Source organism: Suillus paluster (assembly GCF_016628075.1).
Source record: "Suillus paluster strain FC165 chromosome Unknown EDB91scaffold_2, whole genome shotgun sequence".
In the NCBI taxonomy this organism is placed as follows: domain Eukaryota; kingdom Fungi; phylum Basidiomycota; class Agaricomycetes; order Boletales; family Suillaceae; genus Suillus; species Suillus paluster.
Genome location: NW_024537562.1, coordinates 960,841 through 983,668, shown reverse-complemented (window position 1 = coordinate 983,668; position 22,828 = coordinate 960,841). Strand labels below are relative to the sequence as shown.

The following is a 22,828-nucleotide window of genomic DNA, read 5'->3' as shown; positions in this document are numbered from 1 at the left end:
CTCGTCTTAACTGAAAGCGCTCCAAAGCGAAAACAGATTGGGTGATAACGCGTCTTGGGTATTGCCAATAGGATCGGATCGATGCGTAGTCAGAACTAGAGTAGCGCTGACGGACTTTACAAAGTGTATTGAGCTTCGGGGAGCTGAGTCACCTTTGCATACAAGACCTGATCCCGGTCAGTAGAAGAAGTTCGGAACTGAATGCATGAACGACGTTATCTTGTAAAATTAAATGGAGCGGACCCGGAGCAAGAACATAAGCGATCGGAAGGGCGTACACCACGTTCCCAAGAATATTTTAATATTATGGTGACGGGCTGTGGATACTGCGACCACACGCTGCGAAGAACCGGAAACCCAACAAGTACAAAGAGTTGATTATGATTATGTAAGTAGATGGTGATACTCCAAAAGTTACACACCACTTACCCTTGCAAGCTTCTCCCTCCCCCCCCCCTCCGTCTTTCACCGAGGGTTTTCTTATTTTCTTTTCTTCTTCTGTGATTTATCAACGTTTCGTTCTGATTTACTGAAAATTATATTTTTTCTTTTCATTATAGGTTGAGCTAGTTTTCAGGAATCACGGAGATCTTCCTGTACTTCTTGATCAATCTTATCGCCTGCAGGCAAGGTGACACGCTGGTCGTGTAATTCATATCTTCAACTCCTGTTATGCAATCCCCCGAAAATCAATATTTACCGCAGTTGGTCCAGGCGCCATCCATGTCACGCAAAAGATGTCCCCTCACAGCCCTCCGCATTGACACTCCTGCTGAACACAGTCCCCTTATAGTCCTCGCAACGGACGAGCCTAGCTCCCCATCTACCTCCTCTTCTTCCGCTTCCGATTCCGCATCAAGCCCTCAGCTTACTACACCTAAAAAACCAAGGTCACTCAGAAACATGAAAAATCTCTCAATTAATCTTCCATCGGCCCAATCTTCCACAAATTCTCTCGTCTCACCGCTTTCTGATCCCTCGAGTGCGGTTGACCCACAGCAAGACATTTACCAGGCTATTCGCCCGAGACGGCCCTCTGTTCTCTCCTTGCCAAGTACTGCTATCACGACTGTCCTCCACCGAACAGATGAGGATGGGTCTCCCACCGCTCCATATGTGAATGGTCCCATCCAAATTCTTCCCGGGATCTGGCTTGGTTCTGAGGACAACGCACGAGATTGGTCAGGCCTCCTGGAGCGCCGGATCAGAGCGATCCTCAATGTTGCAAAGGAAGTCACATCACCCTTTGATTCTTCTGCTGCGCAACCCCTTCGACCCTTCGCATCTACTCCCAATCTTACTTCTTCTAAGGCAATGCAATTGAGTTCGACATATTACCCTCCTCATATTCCCTCTGGGCGTCCAGGCATGCATTACTTGAAGTTGCCTTGGTCTCATGGACAGGCAGATCTTGTTCAGGAAGGGTTTCCGACAGCTATGGCTTTCGTAGATGCTGCCCTCGATCGCCATGAAGGCATACTCATTCAGTGCGTAGTTTCGTAGTCCTGTTGGATCGATGGCCCTCATGTCATGTGTAGTTGCCAATGTGGCATCTCTCGCTCAGCTACGCTGGTCATCGCCCTTGTGATGCGTGCCGCGGCCATGTGTTTACCTAACGTACCCCCTGAGGTGTGGCAGCTGAAAGGCATGCAAGCCGCATACTCATTTGTAAAAGAGAAAAGTAAGCATGTTGGCCCAAATATGTCGTAAGCAAGCCTCGATTCTCGCCACATCATCTTCGATTTCAATGCGGTTTTAATTCTAGTCTCATTTACCAATTATTGGAATATGAAAAGGCCCTGAAAGGCGGCGGTCCCTCGCCCGCTGAATCAGACAAGTCTTCTTTCATGAGTGAAGAAGAAAAGGAGTGGGGTCGCCGCCGTAACGCGTACGGTAATGATGAAATGGATGACCGAGACGATATTATCCAACAGGAGGCTAAAGACCTCGACCGGGCTATGGAAGAACGCATAATAGCAAGGAAACCTTCTGTGTCCTCCGTCGCCTCGTCATCGGGGGTCGGCATGGGTCCGGCATGGCGCAGCCGATACGGGCGCAAGCGAACTGGTTCAGTCGCCAGCATCCATACCACTGGCAGCGTGCTGAGTGAGGATCTAGTTGAAGCGGACGAGGAGCAAGAGCTCTTAGGGATTGGTGGAGGCTTCGATGAAGCTACAGAACCCCGAAGAAGTCCGTGTTTGTCATTGTCCAGCGAATCACCTGGCGCAAGCGAACCTAGTACTCAACCTTCGTCTTGTAAAGCTCCACCCCATCGCCCACCACTACGATGCAAATCGCTTGATGCCGTGCCTTCCGCACCTGCAACGAAACTTGCATTCAATATTCATCCACCTCCAGCTACGGCGGTGCAATCGACTTTCATCATCCCTGCGGGCAAGGGCAAGCGGCGACCGCCACCGTTAGGCCTACTACCTCCGGTTCCCCCCTCCCCCATCACACCTATTGCTGTACAAGACAATCAAGAAACACCTCGTACTCGCCGCCGGACGCCAGCTCGCAAACCAGCGCCACCCCCGCTCAAACTCCGCGGAAATACCAGTCAATTTGCATTCCCTCCCAAAATCACGCCGTCACGACAGACCATCACTGCGACACCCTCTCAGACTCTGTTTGTCTTCCCACCTTCACCCACGCATCTCACGACCACATCGCGCACGCCGTCCACTATGACTGTAACATCCAATGTACAGAACATTGCCTACCCATTCCCATCGCAACCCACCCCTCGAGTATCCACCTCCCGCTCTCATGGTCGCATGAGATCTTTCATTGGCGTCGGGACTTCGGTGGCACCGACAACTGCTTATTCCCGTGTCGATGCACGAGGTTGGGTCGGATTGGAGTAAACGACAGGTCTGTGACCTAGCATCAGCTATGTATGAATGGGTCATAAGTGACACATGTTATATCAACCATCCATCTTGTTCTGTTACGTAGGCCGTTATTCGCATTTCGTCTTCGTCTTCGTCCTTGTTTTCATCTTCGTGTTCATTGCTTTCATTTTGGACTGTCAGCATTTATTATTGCAACTTTTCGCACTTTTGTAACATTAGTCTCGCAACCTCCGAATCAAGTATGATGAATGATCCTTCAATCGCCCATTCATCCAAACAATCTCCCGATACTGTTCTTCATGGCGCCACCCAGAATCTGCCCCCCTATGCCCCCCATTCCCATATTCCATCCAGAAGATGCAATACTATTGGCCCATCTTTGTTTTGCATCCCTATCTCTGAAAGTGAGGTTTGTGAGTATCAACAAATGCAACACACAAAAAGAATAACACTGACGCATAAGTGAATCCAACGGCATTAGTAACATTGAATACAAGCGCTAGAATCACGATGGGTATAAATCTGGCCAGGTAAGCAACAAGCTGAGTGAAGCATTTCTTTCAACTCACGAGTTGAAACGGATGATGGAGGCTATGAAGAGCAGTAGCCAGAGTGCTGGAAACGCGTAAAGAGCTATCTGCAAAAAGTCGCGTGTGCAGGTGACAAGCTTGCATATTAGAAGTTCTGACTTACCCAGAACATCCTATCCACGTCATGGTCAGGCTAGACTTAAACTTTGCTAATGAAGTGAGACGCACTTAGCATCCACTGGGTTTGCTGGTCTTGATGGCTGACAGCAAGGAATGAGACATTAGCAGCAGAATATCTAAATTATATCGCACGTCTCTGCTCTCAAACACCCAATAGCTCTCTCCATCGTCGTCTACCTGGTTCCAGAAACGCAGGCCAACAAGAGTGCGCCCAGCAACGTTCTTTGCACACCTTAGTCGGTTGTTAAAGAATGACCCTTGCAAAAGCTTACTCTACAATTCCAGAAGTCCATTGCAAGTAGGACAACAACCGCCACCGTCTGCGCGCAGCCGGTAAGAAACCAAAGAGACAGTCAAAAGATCTACCACTCACGGAAAGAACATAGCTGCTTGTTAACAATCCACATAAGATATACACAGCGATGGCGGATATCCTAAAGAAATAGAGGCAAAATAAGACCGCAGGATGTGCAGACTAATTGCACTGGAAGATCAGTCGGAGGAGTCAACATGGTGCTGTGGATTCAGACCTGTCTCAATATCCCAGCAATGCCTGCAAGCCATTGTTAAAGACAGGGCAAGAAGATTCTACAGACATGCGAACCTGATTCTGCATCGGCTGGAGTGGAGGCCATATTATTAGGTGTCAAGACTACCGCAGGTCGGACATTGGATGTAGTGTTTCTAGATGAAGCCTGCGCTGTTGAAGGATCATCAGGTTCAATGGTCTGCAGCAATGGTGTATTCGTGCTCATTGTGGGTGAAGCTCGAGAGGAGTCTGGACTCTGTAGCTATAGGGCACGTATGGTCAACGTATGGTTGTGTTTGTTGTGAACAACAACTTGATACGTGATACGCCGTGGCCATGAACGGAACATTGCAGGTCGACGAAGCTACCCCTTTGCTATCAGCGTCACATACAAGTTTCTCGGAGGATCGTCCCACTGTTCTTCCTGCGGTGCGTCAGTACCGGTTGGGAGGCTCGACTGACGGTGATACTCTGGATTCGCAATATGCGTTTTCATCTGATGCAGAGCGGATTGGATTTCTGTTGCTCGTCCAACTACATTACAATGAATCACAGTACGATGCTCTGAACACATCGTCAGACATCTGGGAAAACTGGCAGCATGCCAGAGCCGCCTCGGCTGCTGCTGAGCACACTGGACGACGTGCTAGTGAGATGTTGGATCAGTTCCTCATGAACCACAGCAGTTCTTCTGCTATCCAAACTGTATTCTGGACAGCTTTTCCGCTAGAAGATACGGGGAATGCAACTACCAGAGGCGAGCGCAATTTATCGAACGATCGATTCGCAACTTATCTTTGAGTAGTAATTGATATATTGACGAAGGAATACACTCCTCCGGAGCTTCTCACACACCCCATCGTCGAAGCCGTGGTCATTAAGTCCTGGAAGTACGGCACGAAAGCTGAATCCGCTCAGCATCACGGCTTGAGCGTAATTGGGCACTTCGACGCACTTTCGACACCCAGGTGTGTGGTTGCAGATACGAATCGCGATGTACAATCCTCATACCATTCACAGGGTTCTGCATTTCATTGATATCTTGGGCCGACTGGCCTTTATGGGTTCACTTATCCACTATTTGCTATATCCACCACACTTCCACATAACTCTGGGACATAATGAGCAGGGCACTCGAGAGATATTTCTCACTTTCGTGTCTGCTGCATCCCTCGCTCGACGGTGGTCAATACATACTCTGCCAGCGATGCTTGTATTCCCTGCATTCATTTCGACTCTTCCATCCGTCCCTATACCTGGAGATGTCTCGTTCTCTGTACTTCACATTGCCCTGCTACTCCAGCTGCTTCTCCTTCATCTGCCTTACTCTCCCAGCTTACCCGTCGCAGTGAAGCCCGAGAATGTCATACCTCTCTCTACGTTGCTTTGGCACGGAGCAACTCGCATCTTCATGCCGGTCACCCTATTTTTCTTTCCGGTCCTATTGCTCGCGGCATTCCTCGTATCCGCCTCGCTCGTTGACACTTCCCTGTCAGTGTTACCAAATTTTCTAGAAGTAACTCCGATGGACAGCCGATTCTCATTCTTCGTCCTTTTCATCACTGTCATTGTTTTACTACTGGGTGGACTTGGCATGACTTTTGCGATGTTCCCGACCTTGGCATCATCAACCGCTTCAAAAAGCAGATGGGATTGTTACTCGCGAGAAATCGGGTTACACGCACGCAGGTCATTTGTGCAAGCTCTCGTCCAGTATGAACATTATTACTTTCCAGTTCCCTTCAACATGATCCAACTTCTTGTGCGAGTGCCTTGCGTGGTCCTTTCTGGGCTCGGGCATCCAGTAACATCGTACATGAAGTCAGTGGAGAGGGTGCTATGGAGAATCAGTGTAGGATTAATTGGAGCTGTGATTTCTAGTTTCTGGCTTTGGGGTCTGGCGTAATCAGTACTTGTTGACGAGCGTGTTGGGTACTGGTATTTGGATAGTATTAAGCATCCCCAGACAATCTCCATATGAAGTTTTAGTGTCTCAACTCTACGGGTGTACCACTTATATGGGATAATTACTTAAAACGGATGCGACGTTTTCGAGTCTTTGATTTGTTCGTCTCATGTCGAAACGGAAGGCGGAACCCTCCCAACGACTGGCGAAACGACGAAAGGGAGGAGTCCCTGCCTTTGGCGCAGAAACCGAGGATGATCGAGTCAATCTAGCATCTAGCATCTCAACAGCATCTGGCTTTTCCACTCGCTCTTTGCCATCAACTGGCACGATACCTAACCTTTCCGCGTTATGTGCACGCTCGTTTGTCGCAAACTTGCAGGCACTACACGAAACTCGTGATGATTGGGAAAACACGTTCAAGTGGCTAAAACTATTGCCTGACAATTTGGTGCCCAAACTGTTCGCTATGCTGAGATCCTCCTGTCCACAATTACTTACCAACGCAATGATAACTTCTGTAGGCATATCTCTTGCTCCATAAAATGTTAGCTCATCAAGTTCTGTCAGTACTTTTTACGAGGCCCGTCAATCGTACTCACCAGTGACGTCCCAGCAATAAACAAAAGCACCATTTTGGCGCTTGCTGGAGCTGGCAATTCGCTGCATGAGCTGCACCTTACGGGATTCGTCAAATTAGCTGATTCTGTCTTCGCAACCATACTGCCTTCCATGCCGTCCCTCCGAGTCTTGGTTCTTCGGTGAGTGCAATTCACGACTACGGGTCGAAAAGCCTGATTCTCTGCAGTGGTTGCGCCAAAGTGGGCTCCGCCACTGCGGAAGCTGCCGCGCGGTCTTGTCACTTGCTTTCGACAGTGAACTTCAATTATACTGCTGTCCCGCCTGTGGCACTCGTGGCACTCCTTAAAACTTGTCCTGACCTTAAGGTGCTGAAGCTTGCCGGGATACCGAACTGGGTAAGTAGCTTAAATTTTTCTAAACAATTGATTAATTGCATGCATTCACTGCCTAGACGGATGCAACCTATGCCAAATTATCTTCTGCAGTATTCCAAGACGAGACTTTTATACTAAGGAATATACATACGTTGAAATTGCGTCAATTGGGCCTTCCCGAAAGCTCGATTTATTCCTTTTTGGCCCGCTGTCCGAACCTCACACGGCTGGACCTCTCCTTCACGCACATCCACCGACCTCTGCCGGTTGCATTAGCAGACGCGAGAATTGAAAAGCTTTCCTTGACATCCACTGCGATCTGCAGCGTTGATGTTGTGGCGCTCATCTCTAGTCTTCCTCACCTCAAATCTCTTGCTCTCGGGGCCCTTGGCGGTGGGCAAGGCTCTTCGGTATCTATTGGGAATACCTCTGCGATGACGATGACGGACCAAACGCTGGAGTCATTGACAGACGTGTTGAAGGATCTCGAGCAACTCGAAAAGATCAGTTTGGTCGGTAACACAAAATTAGGATTTAATTCCCGTGGTGGTGGAGCCCTCGAGTACTTCATTCGATGCGTCGGAAGGAAATGCAAGGTCGGTTCCACAGCTTGTTTTTGAGTTATGTCCTGTCTGAGGTCTGCATCAGCACCTCAACTTGGCAGGTGTGCATTATCTACGGTCCCTTCATCTCATTGGTCTCTTACCGCAAGACGCCGAAAATCGACCACCCAGGCTGGAACAGCTCATTCTCAACAACACTGGTGTGGACGGCGAAGCCGCGCCTTATCTGGCATGTTGTTCAGAACTTGTGGTACTTGAACTAGCGAGTACCAAAATAAATAGTAAGGGGACGTGTTTTCTTGCGGTTTGACTTGCGGTTCACGTACTGCAGGTGCTGGTCTCTTTTCTGTTATCGACACCTGCTCTAAACTACGGTCATTGAACCTCACAAGCTGCAGGAGCATAAGCGTGACTGATAGACGTCGTTTTTTCGAGGTATGTATAGCTGTAACAAGTCTTGCATGCAGTTGGCGATATTGACGTAAAACACTCATAGGCGTGGAAGCACGACAGGAAGGCCTCATGAGTCCTCGAAGTCGTATATATATACACTCACTCACGCGATCACGTTACAGCAGATTTTAGCGGACTGCATTGTCATTCGCAAGATAACATAGTTCAAATTGGTTCGTCTCCGAATTTTTCTGCTGCGTGTGTACATAGTTCAACGGAGGCGATTGTTAATTTCCATAGATGGTGTAGATTGTTTTTTATCCTTTTGTCTCCTATGTTCTTTTGTGTACGCGTTGTTTGGTTAGCTAGACCTTGTATTCTTTGTTAAGTATTCGGTTCAGGATGCTGTGATGAACAACTAGCGCCCCCATACATTTCGTTTTCTTTTTCCTAATCTTCTCTCAGTATTCTGATTCCGGACCCTACGCTCGTTACCTCCCGTCATTCCTTCATGTTTCACTATTCCGGACGTCTTGCTGGACTCGACGACATGGTCTTGAAGATCAGCGCTCCTTCTAAAGTTGCTTCTGCAGTATCAAATTGTGCTCTCGATGGGGAGCCGTACCTTAAGGTCAGGAAGGTCAAAAAGCGCAAGGCACAGCGAGCATGTCGCCCACCCCTCGCGGACAAGACGCTGGTGAATAATGCTGTATGTAATAAAAAACATGCCCGCAGGCTGGCCTTTGAATCTTACTGAGCTGATAATCCAGGTGCCCTACGCTCCCTCAAGGATACAGTGCAAGTCCTTGGAAAAGCCCGCCGTTGTTGAGAAGACCCGCGAGGAGCAACAGAATCTTATTCCTCCTGACCAACCCGTTACTCGTGTCACCCGCTCACAGCACAATATTGAGTCATTCCGCCCCCTTCCTCCTCTGCCATCTGCATCCACACTGCAGCTACCTTCCTTCCTCAATTTTTCAACCACACATTCGTTAACATCTTCGCCTGCAAACCAGTGTCGTAACAAGTCTTCTCATTCCCTCCCAGCCTCTATCTTGTTCCGCTATTCATCTAGCCACGTCTCGTCCACTCGACGAGTGGTCATTCGAAAAACCAAGAACACGAAGGTTTATGAAGGACCACACTGGATCCCCTGCCTTTCACCATCCGAATAGTCCTTATGTTCCATGGCCATCTAATATACGACATCGCATTCTTCATCGATCGACACCGGAATCGCCCATCTCACCTCTTTGCTCACGTAGTGGAGCTGTCGCACCAGAGCCATGGGACTCGCAATCTACCACAGAAATGCAGACGAATATGGAAAAGCGTTCCAGTTCGTGGAAGAGTTTCAAGCGAACGGTTAGAAGTGGCCTAAGGAGTGTCAGAAGCGTTGTCTCGCGCATTGGAAAGGTCCCTAAACTCTCCCGTCGGCGTGCGGGCGTAAATACGACGAATTGCAGGTGAAGATCCGGACCCATCTGCGGGTGACTACATGGTGTTCGCGGAGAATCCATCCTCAATTTCCCCGAGCTGCCAGACTGAGGACACTTTGGGTTCACGAGTCTCGTTGGGCAGTCTTGTATCATCGGATTCTGTCACCCTAGCTACATGGCTAGCTGAACGACAGACTACCTCCGACAATTCATGCGAGCTCCCTGGGATGTCGCTGGAAGAATATGAGACGATGGGTAGTTGGCTGGACTTACGTCCCGGGGATGATGAAAGGGTCTGCGGTGTGGCGGATAGTGATGCTCACATTCTAGATGGATCACCTGACGCGCTTTGCCATGAACTGCGCATTTTCCGTACAGTGGTACCTCCCGACGCCACCGATAACAAACCTGTCAAAGCACCTGTGCCGAAGACGACGCCATCACCTGTATCCACGATAGACCTCAGCCCAACACCACATCCATTTTACTCTCTTCCGCGGCTGCCATCGCAGGCGCTTGTCATGTCCTGGAAGGAATTGAGCACGTTGGTCGATCCGAGCGTTGAACGTCTCCTGATGTCCAAAAAATCCCGTGAACTAAGCATGCCTGGTGGATGGGCGTTCACATCATGACTCTTCCCCTGTTGGCTGAGTATCTGTCACAGAACCTAGCATTGCAACTCACTGTATTTATGCGCAAGTGTACTGGATGGCACGCAATCTTGTTTTATGGGTTTGTACCTCATACATATTATTGTACAGGCATGTATTCTGTATTTTGTATATTTTGTACCTATAGTCACTGTAGTTTTGTCCATAAATTCATTTTGTCCGCTGAAGAACAAGGGCAGTCACTATGTTGAACAATCCCCTTGTCCGGAAAAGGAAGGTGTTAAGGATGGTCGAAGCCACAGACCAACCACGGACAATGTCATCGAAGCGTGTCGGCACGCTTCACGCTGTGGCCCTAACACGCTTTAACAGCATATTATAAGGCCGGAGCATAACTGGACAATGCGAACTACTTATTTCTCTCTCCAGTATCATTGCTCCGCCTCCCCCCCTCCTTGCATTTAACTTCACCAACTTGCTTCATTTCCATGATGACCTCAGAACGACAGCAAACATCACAATCGGCGGCGGACTCAACCTTGCTACACTCTCGGACACCGTCTATAAGTCCAAGCTGCAATGATGACAAGTCAGTAAACGGACTCCCTACATATGCTGCACCATCCATCTTTCCACGCGACTACAACGTGCCATCATGCATCGACCACACCTCACAGTTTTTCGAGATTCTTACTGCGCCCTATCGTTCTCCAGCTTGCCTGACCCCTTGGCGGCGTACACAGCCACGGCAAGAAGATGTGGAGAGGTGTGCAGCAATGGTAGACTGGGGCGATACGGACGAGGATTCTGCAGACTCACCGCCACGAGAGGGGTTTTCTACTTTGCAGAGCGGGTTTTCATCGCGTGAAAACTTTGCTAAGGACGTGCCGATATATATACCACATGGTCCATGGGCATGGGCAGCTGGCGAGGACATTCAACAAACAGAGATATTGTTATCACTACGGCGTGAGTTTGTCGTAGAGTTCTTTTGCTTCCTCACTCACAATGGTTTAGAGGGCTCAATGTGCTCAGCCTACATACAAACCGGTATTATGGCTGGACGAAAGATCACTTTTATCAGCCGACGGTAAGAAAGCATTTTTACTATGTAAACGTTATCGTTTACTAAATATTCGCATACGTAGATGGAATCTAGACAAGCAAGCGGATTGGATCGGCTTTCGTTCTGAGGTGCGTGTGTACCACGCGAGTTATTCGCATACTGATCATCTATCTATCTTTCAGATGGCTCTTTACAGCTCAGAACAATACCTTAAGCCCCTACAAGGCGTCATTGTTCCTCACATCATCGGTGTCCACATTCTCCCAGGCGCGATTAGCATTGCTATGGAATTACCCCATCAGAGTTTTTGGATGGAGGCCTCTCCAACCATGCCCGACGTCCTCAAGGAGCGTGCTATGGAGGGGCTTGAAATGCTGCATTCGCGTGGTATCCTCCACGGAGATATCGAGCTTCGTCACGTTCTTATCGGCGGGGATGGTGCCGTTACACTCATCGATTTCCAGCTCAGCCGAAGCACTAATCCCGACGAGTCCATAGGCTTAGAGAAGGCGGAGGAGGAAGAGTTCCGTTTCGAGAAACGCTTACTCGCATTCAAGCTTGACCTCAATGGTGCTCGTACGCGTGAATGCCAGAAGACGGAAGATTTCGTACAGCGTACTAAGCGAAATAAACGGAAAGATGAGCTATGGAAGCGTCGAACCCAAGGAACTCGCACGGGATACATCCCGCCTTATGAGGAGGAGCCTGAGGACGAAAAAATAGAACCACCTGTCCACCCTCACGACTTGCAGGACACCTGGATCAGGGGTTCAGATGCTTCCCCAGCACGCATCGTTGTTCCTGGACAGAGCGAAGAAGATGTGAAGGTTGCTATTCGGACATTCCTCGAGTCTCTGGCAGACTCCTGTCCTGACCAGGCTCTTTCCCAAACACCACCTTCGGTTGGGTGCACAGCAGGATCTAGAGCGGGACCGTCGGCATCATCTATCGCGCCGGAGAGCGCGGTCGGTCTCTCTTCAGGCGCAGTACAGGAATCATCATCACCATCATCATCATCTCCGAGGCGCAAGCGTTCTAGAGAACCTTCCCCCTCCCCCTCTCTCCACGCTTCTCATGCTTCGTTCGGATCTCAACCTTCAAAACGCGTTCGTCATGAATCGGAACCTTTACCATCTGCTAGTGTCTCCAATAGCTATCCAATGCCAGCAACGCCCTGGATCAATTCTCGTGACCATGTACACATGTGGTATTCGGATCTCCCGGAGAATGTTGAAGTTCCTGTACCTCCCGTCCGTGTCAGACCCCTCTCCCAGACTGCCGCGCGTATTCGGCAAGAAAACATTGCACTTTGTCGTGAGGCTGGGCTTCCCCATGCTGAACTGGTCGAGAAGGGCGAGGTTTCACCCGCAAATGCGATCCGTCATCTTCTTCTAGTCAAGAAACGCAGAGGCATAGCACGAGGCAATCTAGTTAGAGAGCGGGAGCGGGACGGGTACTCACCATACGTCCACCACATAGAGAAGTCACATCAGCGCGAGCGCTATCTCAGCCTGAAGGACCTCAAGAACGCGTACATCGCGACCTGTGCAAATGCCCCAAACTTGTCAGGTATCCCAATGGCGGCAGGAGATCGCACATTTTCTGCGTTGCTCCACATGAACGAGCAGAAAGATATACCAGAAGGACCCAGGATCTTGCAGCGGGCAGAATACGAGCACATCCAGAATGCCCGCAAACAGGTTGTTGTACTCTTGCCCCAAAGAGCAGTACTGAAGAGAAGAAGAGTCGATGATCTCGCTCAGAGCTTCCTGCCTCCGACAAACTCCCCTAATCCTGCGGTGCCGGTCGCTGATTCACGAAGCACTATTCCTCCACCTCGCAAGAAGGCCCGCACCAAGGGTCGATTGATCAAACCTACACCCGCTCTTCTACCCCTGTTCCAGGCATCAGATCCCGGGTCATCAAATACCAGTAATCAAGTGACGAACGTCGGCCCTTCGCACGGCCATCATCTGGCTGGGCATTGCTCGCATATATGTCCTCCATCGGGTATCGATTTCACTCCACCATCGTGGCGCGGCCTGTCCCTTTGGATGGGGTCTTTGATGAGTTGGTCGCATTGAATTATGTTGGAACATTTCCTGGCGTTTGCCTTATCCATACCCACTTTCGGTTTTCGACTTCTGTGTATCTGTTGATAGTAGCATTCCTCCTTGGCATGCTTGTCGGAATCAATTTTCAACAGCTGTCAAATTAATATGACTTTTCGTGCGATGATAGTATGACGAGTCGATCCCTGTCAATCCCCTTAAGAATGGGTTAAAAATACAACGTCCTCCTACCTGCTGAACGAATTACTGCGTTACAAATGTAACTCAGGTACTACATATGGTAACCTCGCCAACTTCTTGGACATAGGAACCTACGAACAAGCCCGATTATTCCCGGACGCAAGATTGAATGTATGCCACTTCCGTGGATCCTGCGAGTTAAAGTTGAACGTTGACTACACGTTGACTCCTACATGTATGTGGGCTATCGTTGGTCAAGCGCGCCGCTGCCGGGATTAAAAATTTGAGTAGGTACTAGCATATGACGGCCGTTCATTAATATTGCGGAACTTTAAGTCCGAGAGACCGAAGACTGCGACCCCCCTATGATAACATGTGCTATGTCACGAAGACCAAGTACCTTTCCTATGATGCTGTATACATGTAGCCCTATAATACATTTCCAGGCACACTGGCGTTCCGCGTCAGGGTCAAATCTCCGGCAAGTTTGTACCACCGGATGTGCTGTAGCAGGCTGTGGCTCCTGTAGGCTGCTGTATAGTAGAAATAGCCTTTTCTTCCGCAAGGCACCACCAGTACATTTAAGTTCATTGCCGGCTTTGAGCGGACGGTCGGGGGTAGGCCCAGGCTTGCAAGATCCGACGCACCCTGGATCATGGTCTCCACACCCCTTCTTATCATACCAACCTAATACATCTATCTCAGTGGTGCGAGGGGTTTGCCAAGTCTTAGCTGTGCCATAGTCTCCAATAGCTAATTTTGATATGACAGTCAATCGATAAAGTAGAATATGAGCAAAATTTTTTGAGTGAATTTGATTATTGACGGTCCCCATGGCAGGCCTCAGATCTGGGGATGTACACTGTTCAAGGACCGAGACGCGCAGCAACAATCACTGATCTGCTTCTGATGGAGATACATACCATACTGCTTCTACGGGCCGAACGGAAGGAAGTGTGTCTGTCATGTTCTGAGTGGTTTACGGATTACTCTTTGAGTGTACACCGCCTAAAAGGAGGAGTACAGGCTCTCACCGTATTACGAGTATGTAACGAAGTACAAGTAAGATATGAGTTGTTAGGCTACGTCAATATTTTATAGAGGAGCTGTCAGATTGTCACCGTCGTTTTCACCTTCGTGATCGAAGTTGGCACCGGCCAAGCTGACAACATCATTGATCTCAGTCTTGAGTTGTTCAACCTTCACATTGGCATCGGTTAGTGATTGCCAGTATCTTCTATCATATGGAGCGACGTTTTCGGTGCGGCGCCTCGCATTCTGAAAACGCGGGGGGGGGGGGCTTAAATATATATTATCACATGCTCTCGAATGCTAACGTACATGCCAAGAAAGTTGAACGGCAACTAGAAAAATAGAAGGAGATGGGAAACACAACTTCCGCCTAGAAATATCATGTTTGGTTCGACAACTGAACTCAGTTAATCCGTATACCCTTGCAGTATACAGCACTCAGATCCGCCTGAACAAAGAGGTACATGGAGGTACTACTCGACAGCAATCCCTTGACAACTACCATGCGGTACCTTACCTTCCTAATCCCGCTTGGCTAATCGGGTAGGTTCATTAGACGTGGCATCTATTGATACAGCAATTCGTCCGTTAGGAAGTCACTGCCACGGCTCCAGACGCTCGTATATTTATGAGCCCCAGGGGAGCAGGAGATCTCTTATCTCTTTCTCCCTACTTTCTTGCTCAAGAGCGTTCCCTACAATGGGCGCCGAAAAAACAGACGCTACTGCCTATCAGAAAGGCGAATTTTCTGACGTCTCAGACCGTGATGCAGAGTCTATCCGGGGCCCCCAGCCTCACACTTTGCAACGTAAACTCAAGAATCGTCACATCGCCATGATCAGGTCTGTTTTTCTTTCTTTCTTTTCTTTTCTTTGGGCGAATTCTCACTTCTGTCAAGTATTGGTGGTGTCATCGGTACTGGTCTTTTCGTCGGAACAGCAAACTCTCTGGCATGGGGAGGTCCAGTCGGTCTGTTGCTTGGCTACATGGTCATGGGCTCCATTGTATATTGTGTTATGGTCACTTTGGGAGAAATGGTTTGCTTGCTGCACCTTCCAGCCAGAGTTCGTATGTCTCATCTTTATTCCCCAGGTTGCTTTCCTCCCCATACCTGGTGGTCACATCAAGCTGGCCGAGCGTTTCGTTGATCCTGCATTCTCTTTTGCCATGGGTTGGAATTACTGGTATAACTGGACGATTGTCTGTACGTCCCATTCTTCCCCGTTCCATTCTCACGATTACTCACCTCTTGCTTTTTAGCACCTGGTACCTGAGTTTAATTCATTTACGGAATGCACCTGCTGACCTTTGCCACCGTGTAGCCGAGCTTTCCGCCGCCGCATTATTGATGAATTTTTGGAATAACACTGTCAATGATTCAGTATGGGTTATCATGTGCCTTGTCGTCGTTGTCACCATTAATATGCTCGGTGCTGGCGCTTATGGCGAGGCCGAATTCATATTTGCGTGCGTATCGACTACTAATATCCTGACCTCGTGTTCTGAGATTACTATAGATCCATCAAGGTTGTCACGATCACCGGTCTTATTATTCTCGGTATAATCATTGATTTGGGAGGTGGCCCGAACCATGACCGCCTTGGATTCCGCTACTGGAAGAACCCTGGACCATTTGTTCAGTATAACGGCATTCAAGGTTCCAAAGGCCGATTCCTTGGCTGGTGGGCTGTGATGACGCAGGCTGCTTTCTCGTTTATTGGAACCGAGATTGTCGCTGTAAGTTAGATTCCATTGGCTTGATCTGAAATGAATTGATCGCTCATGAGTGTCGTCTAGATTGCTGCTGGAGAAGCAAAGAACCCGCGTCGTACCTTGCCCAAGGCCATCCGTCGAGTATACATCCGTATCTTGCTTTTCTACATCGGTGGAACATTCGTCATCGGTCTTCTTGTACCATCCAACAACACGTCCCTCCAATTGAAAAGTGGAACCGCCAAGTCTCCCTTCGTCATTGCTATCGAAGCAGCGGGAATTAAATCCCTACCTTCAGTAAGACCCACATGACTTTTCCCTTTTGCGTAGAAATGGCTGATCGCTCTTTAAAACAGATTATCAATGCTTGTCTGCTGACCTCAGCATGGTCCGCCTCATCCAGTGACTTGTATACTTCGTCTCGCGCGATTTGTACGTACAAGCATCTAGCAGCCAACTCATCAATACTAATGCACTTTATAGACGGTCTTGCAGCTTCAGGAAATGCCCCTAAGATTTTCCTTAGAACCACGCGCCAGGGTTTGCCTTACGTCGCTGTCATCTTCTGCGCCTCCTTCTCGCTTCTCGCCTTTATGGCTGTGTCCCAGGGTGCGGGCAAGGTGTTCGACTGGTTGTCCAACATGACATCTGTCGCTGGACTTATGACATGGTTTGGTATTTCGGTGACATACCTCCGCTTCTACAAGGGCATGAAGGTCCAAGGCATCGACCGCAAGACCCTCCCTTACTGGACGAATCTCCAGCCGTATGCAGCGTGGTATGGAGTGATTTCAACACTCACTATCTGCATCGTACGTCAACTTTTCATACTCGATAATACAATTTAGACTGACCATTGTCTCACTCTCTAGTTCAGCGGATGGAGCGTCTTCCTCAAAGGAAATTGGAACACTGCGACCTTCGTTACTAACTACATCCTTCTAATTGCCTGGCCAATCCTGTACGTCGGCGCTCGCTTCTACTATCGCACCGGACCCGTTGCTGCAGAGGACATGGATTTCAAGAGCGATCTCGCTCAGATCGAGGCGGATACATATGACGAACCCCCACCACAGAACAAGATGGAGGCATTCTGGCGCTGGCTGGTGAGCATACTGTTGTACTTGGCAATTTTTGACACTACTAACGTCACCTCACTCAGATGTGATTATACCTCAGAGTCTAATTATACCTCGAGCATTATCGTCTATGTCATTTATTGTTTGTAAACCCCTCAATTGTGCAACATACCTTGTCTATTGTATGTCACTACCAATATAATAATATCTAGCTAGCCATTGAAATGCGAGCCCGTCCATTGCGCGCAAACCTAGAATACAACGCCTAGCTAGTAGGTGACTTCCCGTAAGGTTTTACAGACAAATTTCTCATGCCTTAGCCGAATAGCCGCGCTGGATTTGGAAGGTAGCTGTCAATGCCTGTCAAACGGTTGCTCTCGCACTGGTCTGTAAATCTGCCAATCTGTGGAGGGGTAGCTACCCCTCTGTAGATTTCTGTAAATTGTCGGAGTGCACTAAATGTCTGATTCGGGCAATTTTCTAGATGGCTCGCTCCCGGAATTGTCGTCCGGATCATTGATGTTGTTCCCAGTCCATCGTCTTGCTGAGTTCTTACGGTTTACAGATTCTGTCCGTAAATTAGCCGATGTCGAGCGATCAAACTTTTACAGACAAGCTTGTTTCTATAAATTCTTACGGGAAGTCACCCAGCGTTCACTAACCCCGCAGGCAAACAAGTGTTTCATTTACATGTCACGGCGCAAAAATGAGTTCCGTGACGTGTATTGATTTCAGTTAAGCGTTGTCTATTTTACCTAGCCATACTAGAGTTGAAAGCGTAATGAGTGAAATACAGTGGGAAGATAATGTTGAGGACGAAAACCGAATGCAACATGCAGGAAACTTAATGACAGTATATATACGTATCGGAGAGTGCCCATCCAGCGAGCTAAAACGACAAAAGCAAACCCACGAAGGTGGATGCTAGGTTTTGGGCAAGAGGATGACGTCTATGGTTTTGAAGACGGTATATGCAGATTAATGGCTATGGTCCGCAGTCAGTGCAAATACGAGGGGAGACGTGTGGTTATATTTACCTCTAAACCAATTCAAAGCATCAGAAGGCGACGGAGCATCGAAATACAAGATGGCCTTGTTGTCAACCAGACGCAAAGCTACGGAAATTGATAAGATAGGGAAAACTTTGCCGTGTCCGTTGAACTTACCATTTCCATGGACAATGCTGGCTGGCTGCGGCAAAGTCTGCATCCGCAGTACCGCCCATAGGTCGACCGCAGACATCGGATCCTTCCCGTCGCTAGGATCCCGACAAAGGACGAGAAGATCATTGCACAGGATTCCGACGAGAGGGCGCGGATTGAGTTCTGGCGCCAGGCAATCAACTTGAACAGGAGAGGCGTCCCCCTGAGGGGTGAACGTCTCAAAAGAGACAACCGTCTTTCGCACCACCCTAGTAAGTAATAGAGGTCCGTCCATGATGAGTCGTCTGATCGAAGCGTCAGAGAATTGTAAACTGGTACTTGTGTTCATAACTCACCGATGCGGCTGCACCAGAGGACTGGGAAATTTGCCTCGTATTCTTGACTGCCATTGAACAAGCTTTCGTCGAGATTCAGACTCTCGTTTTCCTTCATTCATGTTGTTGGCCAAAGAGGATATTTCTGTCAGAGCTCTGTCCAACGAATCGTCCAAAAAGGTATATGATGGTGGAGTGCTTCGCAAAAGCTCTTCCAACTAGACAGACGATCAGTCAAGTCGTATACAGACCAGTGCAGACGCTTACTAGTAACCGGTATCGTGGTATTCGTTGAACTGGTAAAAGTAGATAGCCTTCCATATTGAGTTGTGAATGGCGAGGATTCATGCGGCAGCGTTTCAGAAAATGCTTTATTCGTCTCCGTTGTCCAGACGTTAAATTTGCTGTATTACTCGGAGAGGATGGATCAGACATCACGCCTGGGACCGAAGGAGAGGAGATAGCGATCCCAAGCCCGAGTTGGGCCGTGCTAGAGGAGGGCGTTACGCTAGAGCCTGGACTAGCGTTGCCTGCGACGGGCCGATCCGTCGACCAAAATCTGATGCGCTGTACAGAATTGTCGAAGTTGCTGCGCGTACTCTGTCAGCAAAAAACGAAGCACGAGATAGTTGAAGCACTACTTGATATAAGTCGAGTACATCCTCATGAAGGCAGCGTATCTCAAGAAACATCCCGCCACAGCCGTCGCCACCTGCACAGACAATTGACCATCAGGATCCAACTCTTCTCCTGCAGGAGGCTTTTGCAGCAGTGGAGCCGCTGCTTTTTCCAACGATGGAAGGAAGCTTTCCTTGTGGAATGAAAACAGGGCTTCAATGCCGCCGAAAACGATCCTCCTCTCTGCTGAAGGGATAACTGTTTCTTTGCCAGAACCGACGCCACTGATCAGGTTGACGGGAGCGGCGCTAGGCTTGACGTATATATCAACAAGTTCTTGGAGGCCTTTCACATATGTCTTCTCCGTCCTTAAAATCTCAAAATTAGCAACCTCCGCCACGGCCTGACAATGGAAAATCCTTACTCGACAATTTCTCGAACCACCGAGTGCACGCTTGCACTTATCGTCCTTATACTTCCGCTCCTCTATAGAACTGTCTGAAGCGGCAATGCTGACAGTCTGCGAAGCTGTTCCACTGCGCAAGCTGGACATGACTTCGGGAGACCTTAGTTGACCAGACACAGATCCTGCTCGGGATATAGACATCGAGGACGCGTCGGAATTCGTCCTCTCCACAATTGTCGGCCTGCGCGAGCGCATTCCGCTCGGTGAACTCTCCTCTCCTCCGTTATACATGCTGATGGTATTACCCTGAGACAGACCGAGATCATTCATATCCTTCAAGTACGCCATCACGGAGCGCAAAGCCCGCGTGTACGCCTCTCGTAATCGTTCCTCCTCCCTTCGAGTAGCAAAATCGACGCTATCCATATCTGGAACCGGACTTGACGTTATGCTTGGCCTTGGTTCGTCCGCGTCATCCTCACCTGAGACTGACAGGCGTTCTATAAAGGACACAGGCGACGGCGAAGGAATGGTTACTGCATCGTCGACTGGTAAGAAGCTCCTTCTTCTGGATGATCGTGGAACTGGAGACGAGGATGGGGTAAGGAAATTGCCAGGTGAAGCAGGGGGCGGAATCGGGGAAGCCTTTTCAGAGGTCGGAGTGTCATCCTCTTGCACTGGAGGGGACAAGGCAACTGAAGGAGTGCTACCCGTGAGAGGCCCAAAAAATTCCGTAGTGGAGAAGCGAACGTCAATCTGAGGCGTGCTTGAGAATAGAGTGGCGGGAGTAGAGGCTGGCGCAGTCATCGGCTCGGGCAAAGGCATGCGACTGTACGTAGTGTTCGGGCGAAGTGGAACAGGAGAATCAGGTCCAGGTCGCATCTTTCCCATCGACATTTTCTTTAAGAAACCCCATCGCCCAGTCTTTTCTCTGTCCTTGGAGTGAGACTGAGACTGCCTTGCAGCGCTGTTCCTATCTCCATTACCTGACGTGGATCGAGTCGGATCACGTGAAAGGGGTCGACGCGGAGAAGTGGCCGGCGAGATGGTCTCAACGGCAGAGATACGTGAAGACTCAGGAACTGTCGGTTCTGGAGTGGCCGAGGGCGCTTCGAACTGTGTCTGAGGTAACGATGGCCGCAGATTGCGCGTGGGGGTCAAAGATGACGCAACGCCGAGACTAGCGTACCGCTTAGGTACGATCAAGCGATCGGATTCCGGAGAGCCACCCGCCACACTAAGCAGATTCGAGCTAGACGCCGAAGTCGAATAGTTCGGGAGCGCGGGGGGCGCAGGGGCATCGACGGGTGAGTCCTGCGGAGAGAACTGAGAGTCAGGTCGATCGAAATATGAACGTAGTTCTCCTGCGCTCTTCATTCTCCGTAAATCATGATCTGTGTAGTAACCTGAGTCTTCAACGCGCTTCGATATCGTCGGTCCATCGGTCGCTTCAGTTCTGGGGCGCGATTTTGAACTGAAAAATGATCCGTTGGGAGCAGTCTTGGTGCGTGTTAAGCCCCGTGGAACAGTCTGGGGGACGGGTGGAATTGACGGGGAGGTTGCGGAGCGACCAAGGAATGGAGCGCGGGCTGGGGTAATAGTGTCGTCATCGAGCCGAGAGAAGGATGGCCCGTCCCGATCCGCACTAGTAGGCTCCGACTCGGTGTCGGTCTCGTGCTCAACAGATGAGTCAGGAAGGCTAGCGGGAGAAGGAGGAATAGGTGTCGAGGGTGGATAAGGCGGTGACACCGAAGTTTTAGCAAGCAACGGCTCAACCAAAGCTTGCCAAGGACCCTGGAACGGATTGCCATCGAGATAAAGCTCCTGCAATGAAGGCAAGAGGCATAGCCAGCTGGGCAGGGAATACATTTTGTTCCTCCGAATGCTAAGCGTGTGAAGCTTGTCGAGCAAGCACAGTGAATCGGGAAGGCTCCCAATGCCAGTAGAATCCGCGATAAGCACACGCAGGGACGTAAGATGGGTCAAGAACACGGGTAAGACTCGAAGAGGATTGGACGCGACATTGAGCTCTTCTAAGTTCTCACATGAAGCAAGGGCAGGAGGAAGCGCGACCAAGAAGTTGGCAGAAATGTCAAGTGCAAGTAAAGTGTTGCATATCTGCGGCAAGGCGCCCGTCAGGAATGCTGGTACTGTATTGGGCGTGCTAGACGATCCGAGAAGTAGATGCGTAGTTCCTGATGAAAGTGGCACAACGGGGAAAGGTTATAAGTTGGGTAAATTCTCGCCATAAATGATCCCCGTGCTCACCTGGTTCAACACTTAGCTGGACAATTGGGATGCCCTCGCCTTTGACGATGAGTCCGCGCCCCTCTTCAGCTACTACCGCCGCAGACGTTCTCTCCTCCTCCTTGTCGTCAACCTCGTCATCTTCGTCGCCTAGGTCGTCCGTTTCTTCGTCGCTTGTTAAACCAACTTCATCTCTCTCATCGACTGTTTGCCATCCCATATCAAAGCTAGGGTTCTCCCGAAGACGTGGCGTGCCACTTTCATGTATGCTGTTAGTATTATTGAGCCCAATCGAAGATGACCTCGAACGAATGCTGGCAGAGTATTCTGACCACCTGGTCTGATCTATCGGTGTCCTTCCTGCGGACGTTGGAATGCTAGTCTTGGTCTGGAGCACCTGGACAACATCATCAGATGTGATTCCTACTGCCACACCAATCTCCTCGTCCTCCCCGGTCGCAACATGAACATGGCCATAGTCACTGGAAGCTAATGCACTTCCGGAGCTTGTGTATGCAGATGAACGTGTGGATGCGGAAGACGAGCCTTCAGAAGAGAGAGCAGGAAGGGTGGAAGACAGTTGATCAGACATACGAGAGTATGGGGAACGTTGGGGATACGGGTCTGGGAACTGAGAGGGATCTGGCAGTGGCGGGACCTTTGGGGGGCGCGCAAATGAGCGTGTGGGAGATGAATCGAAACGAAAAGATGATTCGCCCTCGGAGACAGACCTTACAAGAGGCGCTTGTAAAAACGAGTGGGCTGGGTGGGGTAATAGTAGGGGATTGCCAGCAGACATAGAAGGCTCTTCGAGACTAGAAGTCTCCGCAGCTTGGATATCGGTGAAATTGTGGGTACCGTAATGTTGGGACCAGGTCCGAGTTTCACCAGGTACAGATGATGTCGATGGACGTGGACGGGATCCAGGGGGATTGGGCGAATATGATGAAGGGGGTAAGGCGGCAGATGGATTGGT

General features: G+C 49.6%; 8 protein-coding genes across 8 annotated transcripts; 6 read left to right on the top strand and 2 right to left on the bottom strand.

Moving 5' to 3' along the window:
* Window positions 1–903: 903 nt before the first annotated feature.
* EDB91DRAFT_1233872 (phosphatases II) lies at window positions 904–2,867 on the top strand (the record flags this gene model as incomplete). The annotated part of the gene is made up of 3 exons (XM_041321148.1): window positions 904–1,487; window positions 1,539–1,706; window positions 1,766–2,867. 3 exons carry the CDS (start codon window positions 904–906, stop codon window positions 2,865–2,867), a joined length of 1,854 nt encoding a protein of 617 aa, XP_041183808.1.
* Window positions 2,868–3,123: 256 nt separating this feature from the next.
* Window positions 3,124–4,320, bottom strand: EDB91DRAFT_1042939 (uncharacterized protein; the record flags this gene model as incomplete). The annotated part of the gene is made up of 10 exons (XM_041313028.1): window positions 3,124–3,253; window positions 3,312–3,377; window positions 3,425–3,492; window positions 3,549–3,558; window positions 3,614–3,645; window positions 3,698–3,787; window positions 3,838–3,885; window positions 3,939–4,040; window positions 4,096–4,118; window positions 4,170–4,320. 10 exons carry the CDS (start codon window positions 4,318–4,320, stop codon window positions 3,124–3,126), a joined length of 720 nt encoding a protein of 239 aa, XP_041183807.1.
* A 91-nt stretch (window positions 4,321–4,411) lies between these two features.
* EDB91DRAFT_1097264 (uncharacterized protein) lies at window positions 4,412–6,154 on the top strand. The gene is made up of 3 exons (XM_041317048.1): window positions 4,412–4,851; window positions 4,900–5,062; window positions 5,115–6,154. Exons 1-3 carry the CDS (start codon window positions 4,431–4,433, stop codon window positions 5,998–6,000), a joined length of 1,470 nt encoding a protein of 489 aa, XP_041183806.1. The 5' UTR covers window positions 4,412–4,430; the 3' UTR covers window positions 6,001–6,154.
* Window positions 6,155–6,169: 15 nt separating this feature from the next.
* EDB91DRAFT_1233870 (RNI-like protein) lies at window positions 6,170–8,045 on the top strand (the record flags this gene model as incomplete). Its single annotated transcript, XM_041321147.1, has 7 exons — window positions 6,170–6,520; window positions 6,571–6,761; window positions 6,809–6,977; window positions 7,034–7,552; window positions 7,605–7,800; window positions 7,851–7,954; window positions 8,016–8,045. 7 exons carry the CDS (start codon window positions 6,170–6,172, stop codon window positions 8,043–8,045), a joined length of 1,560 nt encoding a protein of 519 aa, XP_041183805.1.
* Window positions 8,046–8,221: 176 nt separating this feature from the next.
* On the top strand, window positions 8,222–9,249 carry EDB91DRAFT_272837 (uncharacterized protein). The gene is made up of 2 exons (XM_041326665.1): window positions 8,222–8,621; window positions 8,683–9,249. The coding sequence occupies exons 1-2, from the start codon at window positions 8,424–8,426 to the stop codon at window positions 9,085–9,087; spliced, it is 603 nt and encodes a 200-aa protein (XP_041183804.1). The 5' UTR covers window positions 8,222–8,423; the 3' UTR covers window positions 9,088–9,249.
* Window positions 9,250–10,200: 951 nt separating this feature from the next.
* Window positions 10,201–13,306, top strand: EDB91DRAFT_1097252 (uncharacterized protein). Its single transcript, XM_041317047.1, has 4 exons — window positions 10,201–10,931; window positions 10,980–11,052; window positions 11,111–11,156; window positions 11,211–13,306. The coding sequence occupies exons 1-4, from the start codon at window positions 10,451–10,453 to the stop codon at window positions 13,110–13,112; spliced, it is 2,502 nt and encodes an 833-aa protein (XP_041183803.1). The 5' UTR covers window positions 10,201–10,450; the 3' UTR covers window positions 13,113–13,306.
* A 1,273-nt stretch (window positions 13,307–14,579) lies between these two features.
* EDB91DRAFT_1097251 (amino acid permease) lies at window positions 14,580–17,487 on the top strand. The gene is made up of 11 exons (XM_041317046.1): window positions 14,580–15,154; window positions 15,211–15,349; window positions 15,405–15,514; window positions 15,554–15,560; window positions 15,634–15,779; window positions 15,830–16,049; window positions 16,110–16,322; window positions 16,382–16,457; window positions 16,509–16,837; window positions 16,898–17,131; window positions 17,188–17,487. Exons 1-11 carry the CDS (start codon window positions 15,012–15,014, stop codon window positions 17,191–17,193), a joined length of 1,623 nt encoding a protein of 540 aa, XP_041183802.1. The 5' UTR covers window positions 14,580–15,011; the 3' UTR covers window positions 17,194–17,487.
* A 567-nt stretch (window positions 17,488–18,054) lies between these two features.
* On the bottom strand, window positions 18,055–22,651 carry EDB91DRAFT_1042494 (uncharacterized protein; the record flags this gene model as incomplete). The annotated part of the gene is made up of 7 exons (XM_041312998.1): window positions 18,055–18,089; window positions 18,142–18,219; window positions 18,271–18,551; window positions 18,603–18,799; window positions 18,849–19,170; window positions 19,223–21,800; window positions 21,874–22,651. 7 exons carry the CDS (start codon window positions 22,649–22,651, stop codon window positions 18,055–18,057), a joined length of 4,269 nt encoding a protein of 1,422 aa, XP_041183801.1.
* Between the last annotated feature and the right edge of the window lie 177 nt (window positions 22,652–22,828).

Bases quoted from the DNA above. Each gene is read 5' to 3' on its own strand.
- EDB91DRAFT_1097252 (XM_041317047.1), top strand. From the start codon at position 10,451: ATGATGACCTCAGAACGACAGCAAACATCACAATCGGCGGCGGACTCA. The intron at 10,932-10,979 runs GTGAGTTTGTCG...ACAATGGTTTAG, and splicing joins GATATTGTTATCACTACGGC to AGGGCTCAATGTGCTCAGCC. The intron at 11,053-11,110 runs GTAAGAAAGCAT...TCGCATACGTAG, and splicing joins ATCACTTTTATCAGCCGACG to ATGGAATCTAGACAAGCAAG.
- EDB91DRAFT_1097264 (XM_041317048.1), top strand. From the start codon at position 4,431: ATGAACGGAACATTGCAGGTCGACGAAGCTACCCCTTTGCTATCAGCG. The intron at 4,852-4,899 runs GCGAGCGCAATT...ATCTTTGAGTAG, and splicing joins GGGGAATGCAACTACCAGAG to TAATTGATATATTGACGAAG. The intron at 5,063-5,114 runs GTGTGTGGTTGC...TACCATTCACAG, and splicing joins GACGCACTTTCGACACCCAG to GGTTCTGCATTTCATTGATA.
- EDB91DRAFT_272837 (XM_041326665.1), top strand. From the start codon at position 8,424: ATGTTTCACTATTCCGGACGTCTTGCTGGACTCGACGACATGGTCTTG. The intron at 8,622-8,682 runs GTATGTAATAAA...CTGATAATCCAG, and splicing joins AGACGCTGGTGAATAATGCT to GTGCCCTACGCTCCCTCAAG.
- EDB91DRAFT_1097251 (XM_041317046.1), top strand. From the start codon at position 15,012: ATGGGCGCCGAAAAAACAGACGCTACTGCCTATCAGAAAGGCGAATTT. The intron at 15,350-15,404 runs GTTTGCTTGCTG...TTTATTCCCCAG, and splicing joins TGGTCACTTTGGGAGAAATG to GTTGCTTTCCTCCCCATACC. The intron at 16,838-16,897 runs GTACGTCAACTT...CTCACTCTCTAG, and splicing joins CAACACTCACTATCTGCATC to TTCAGCGGATGGAGCGTCTT.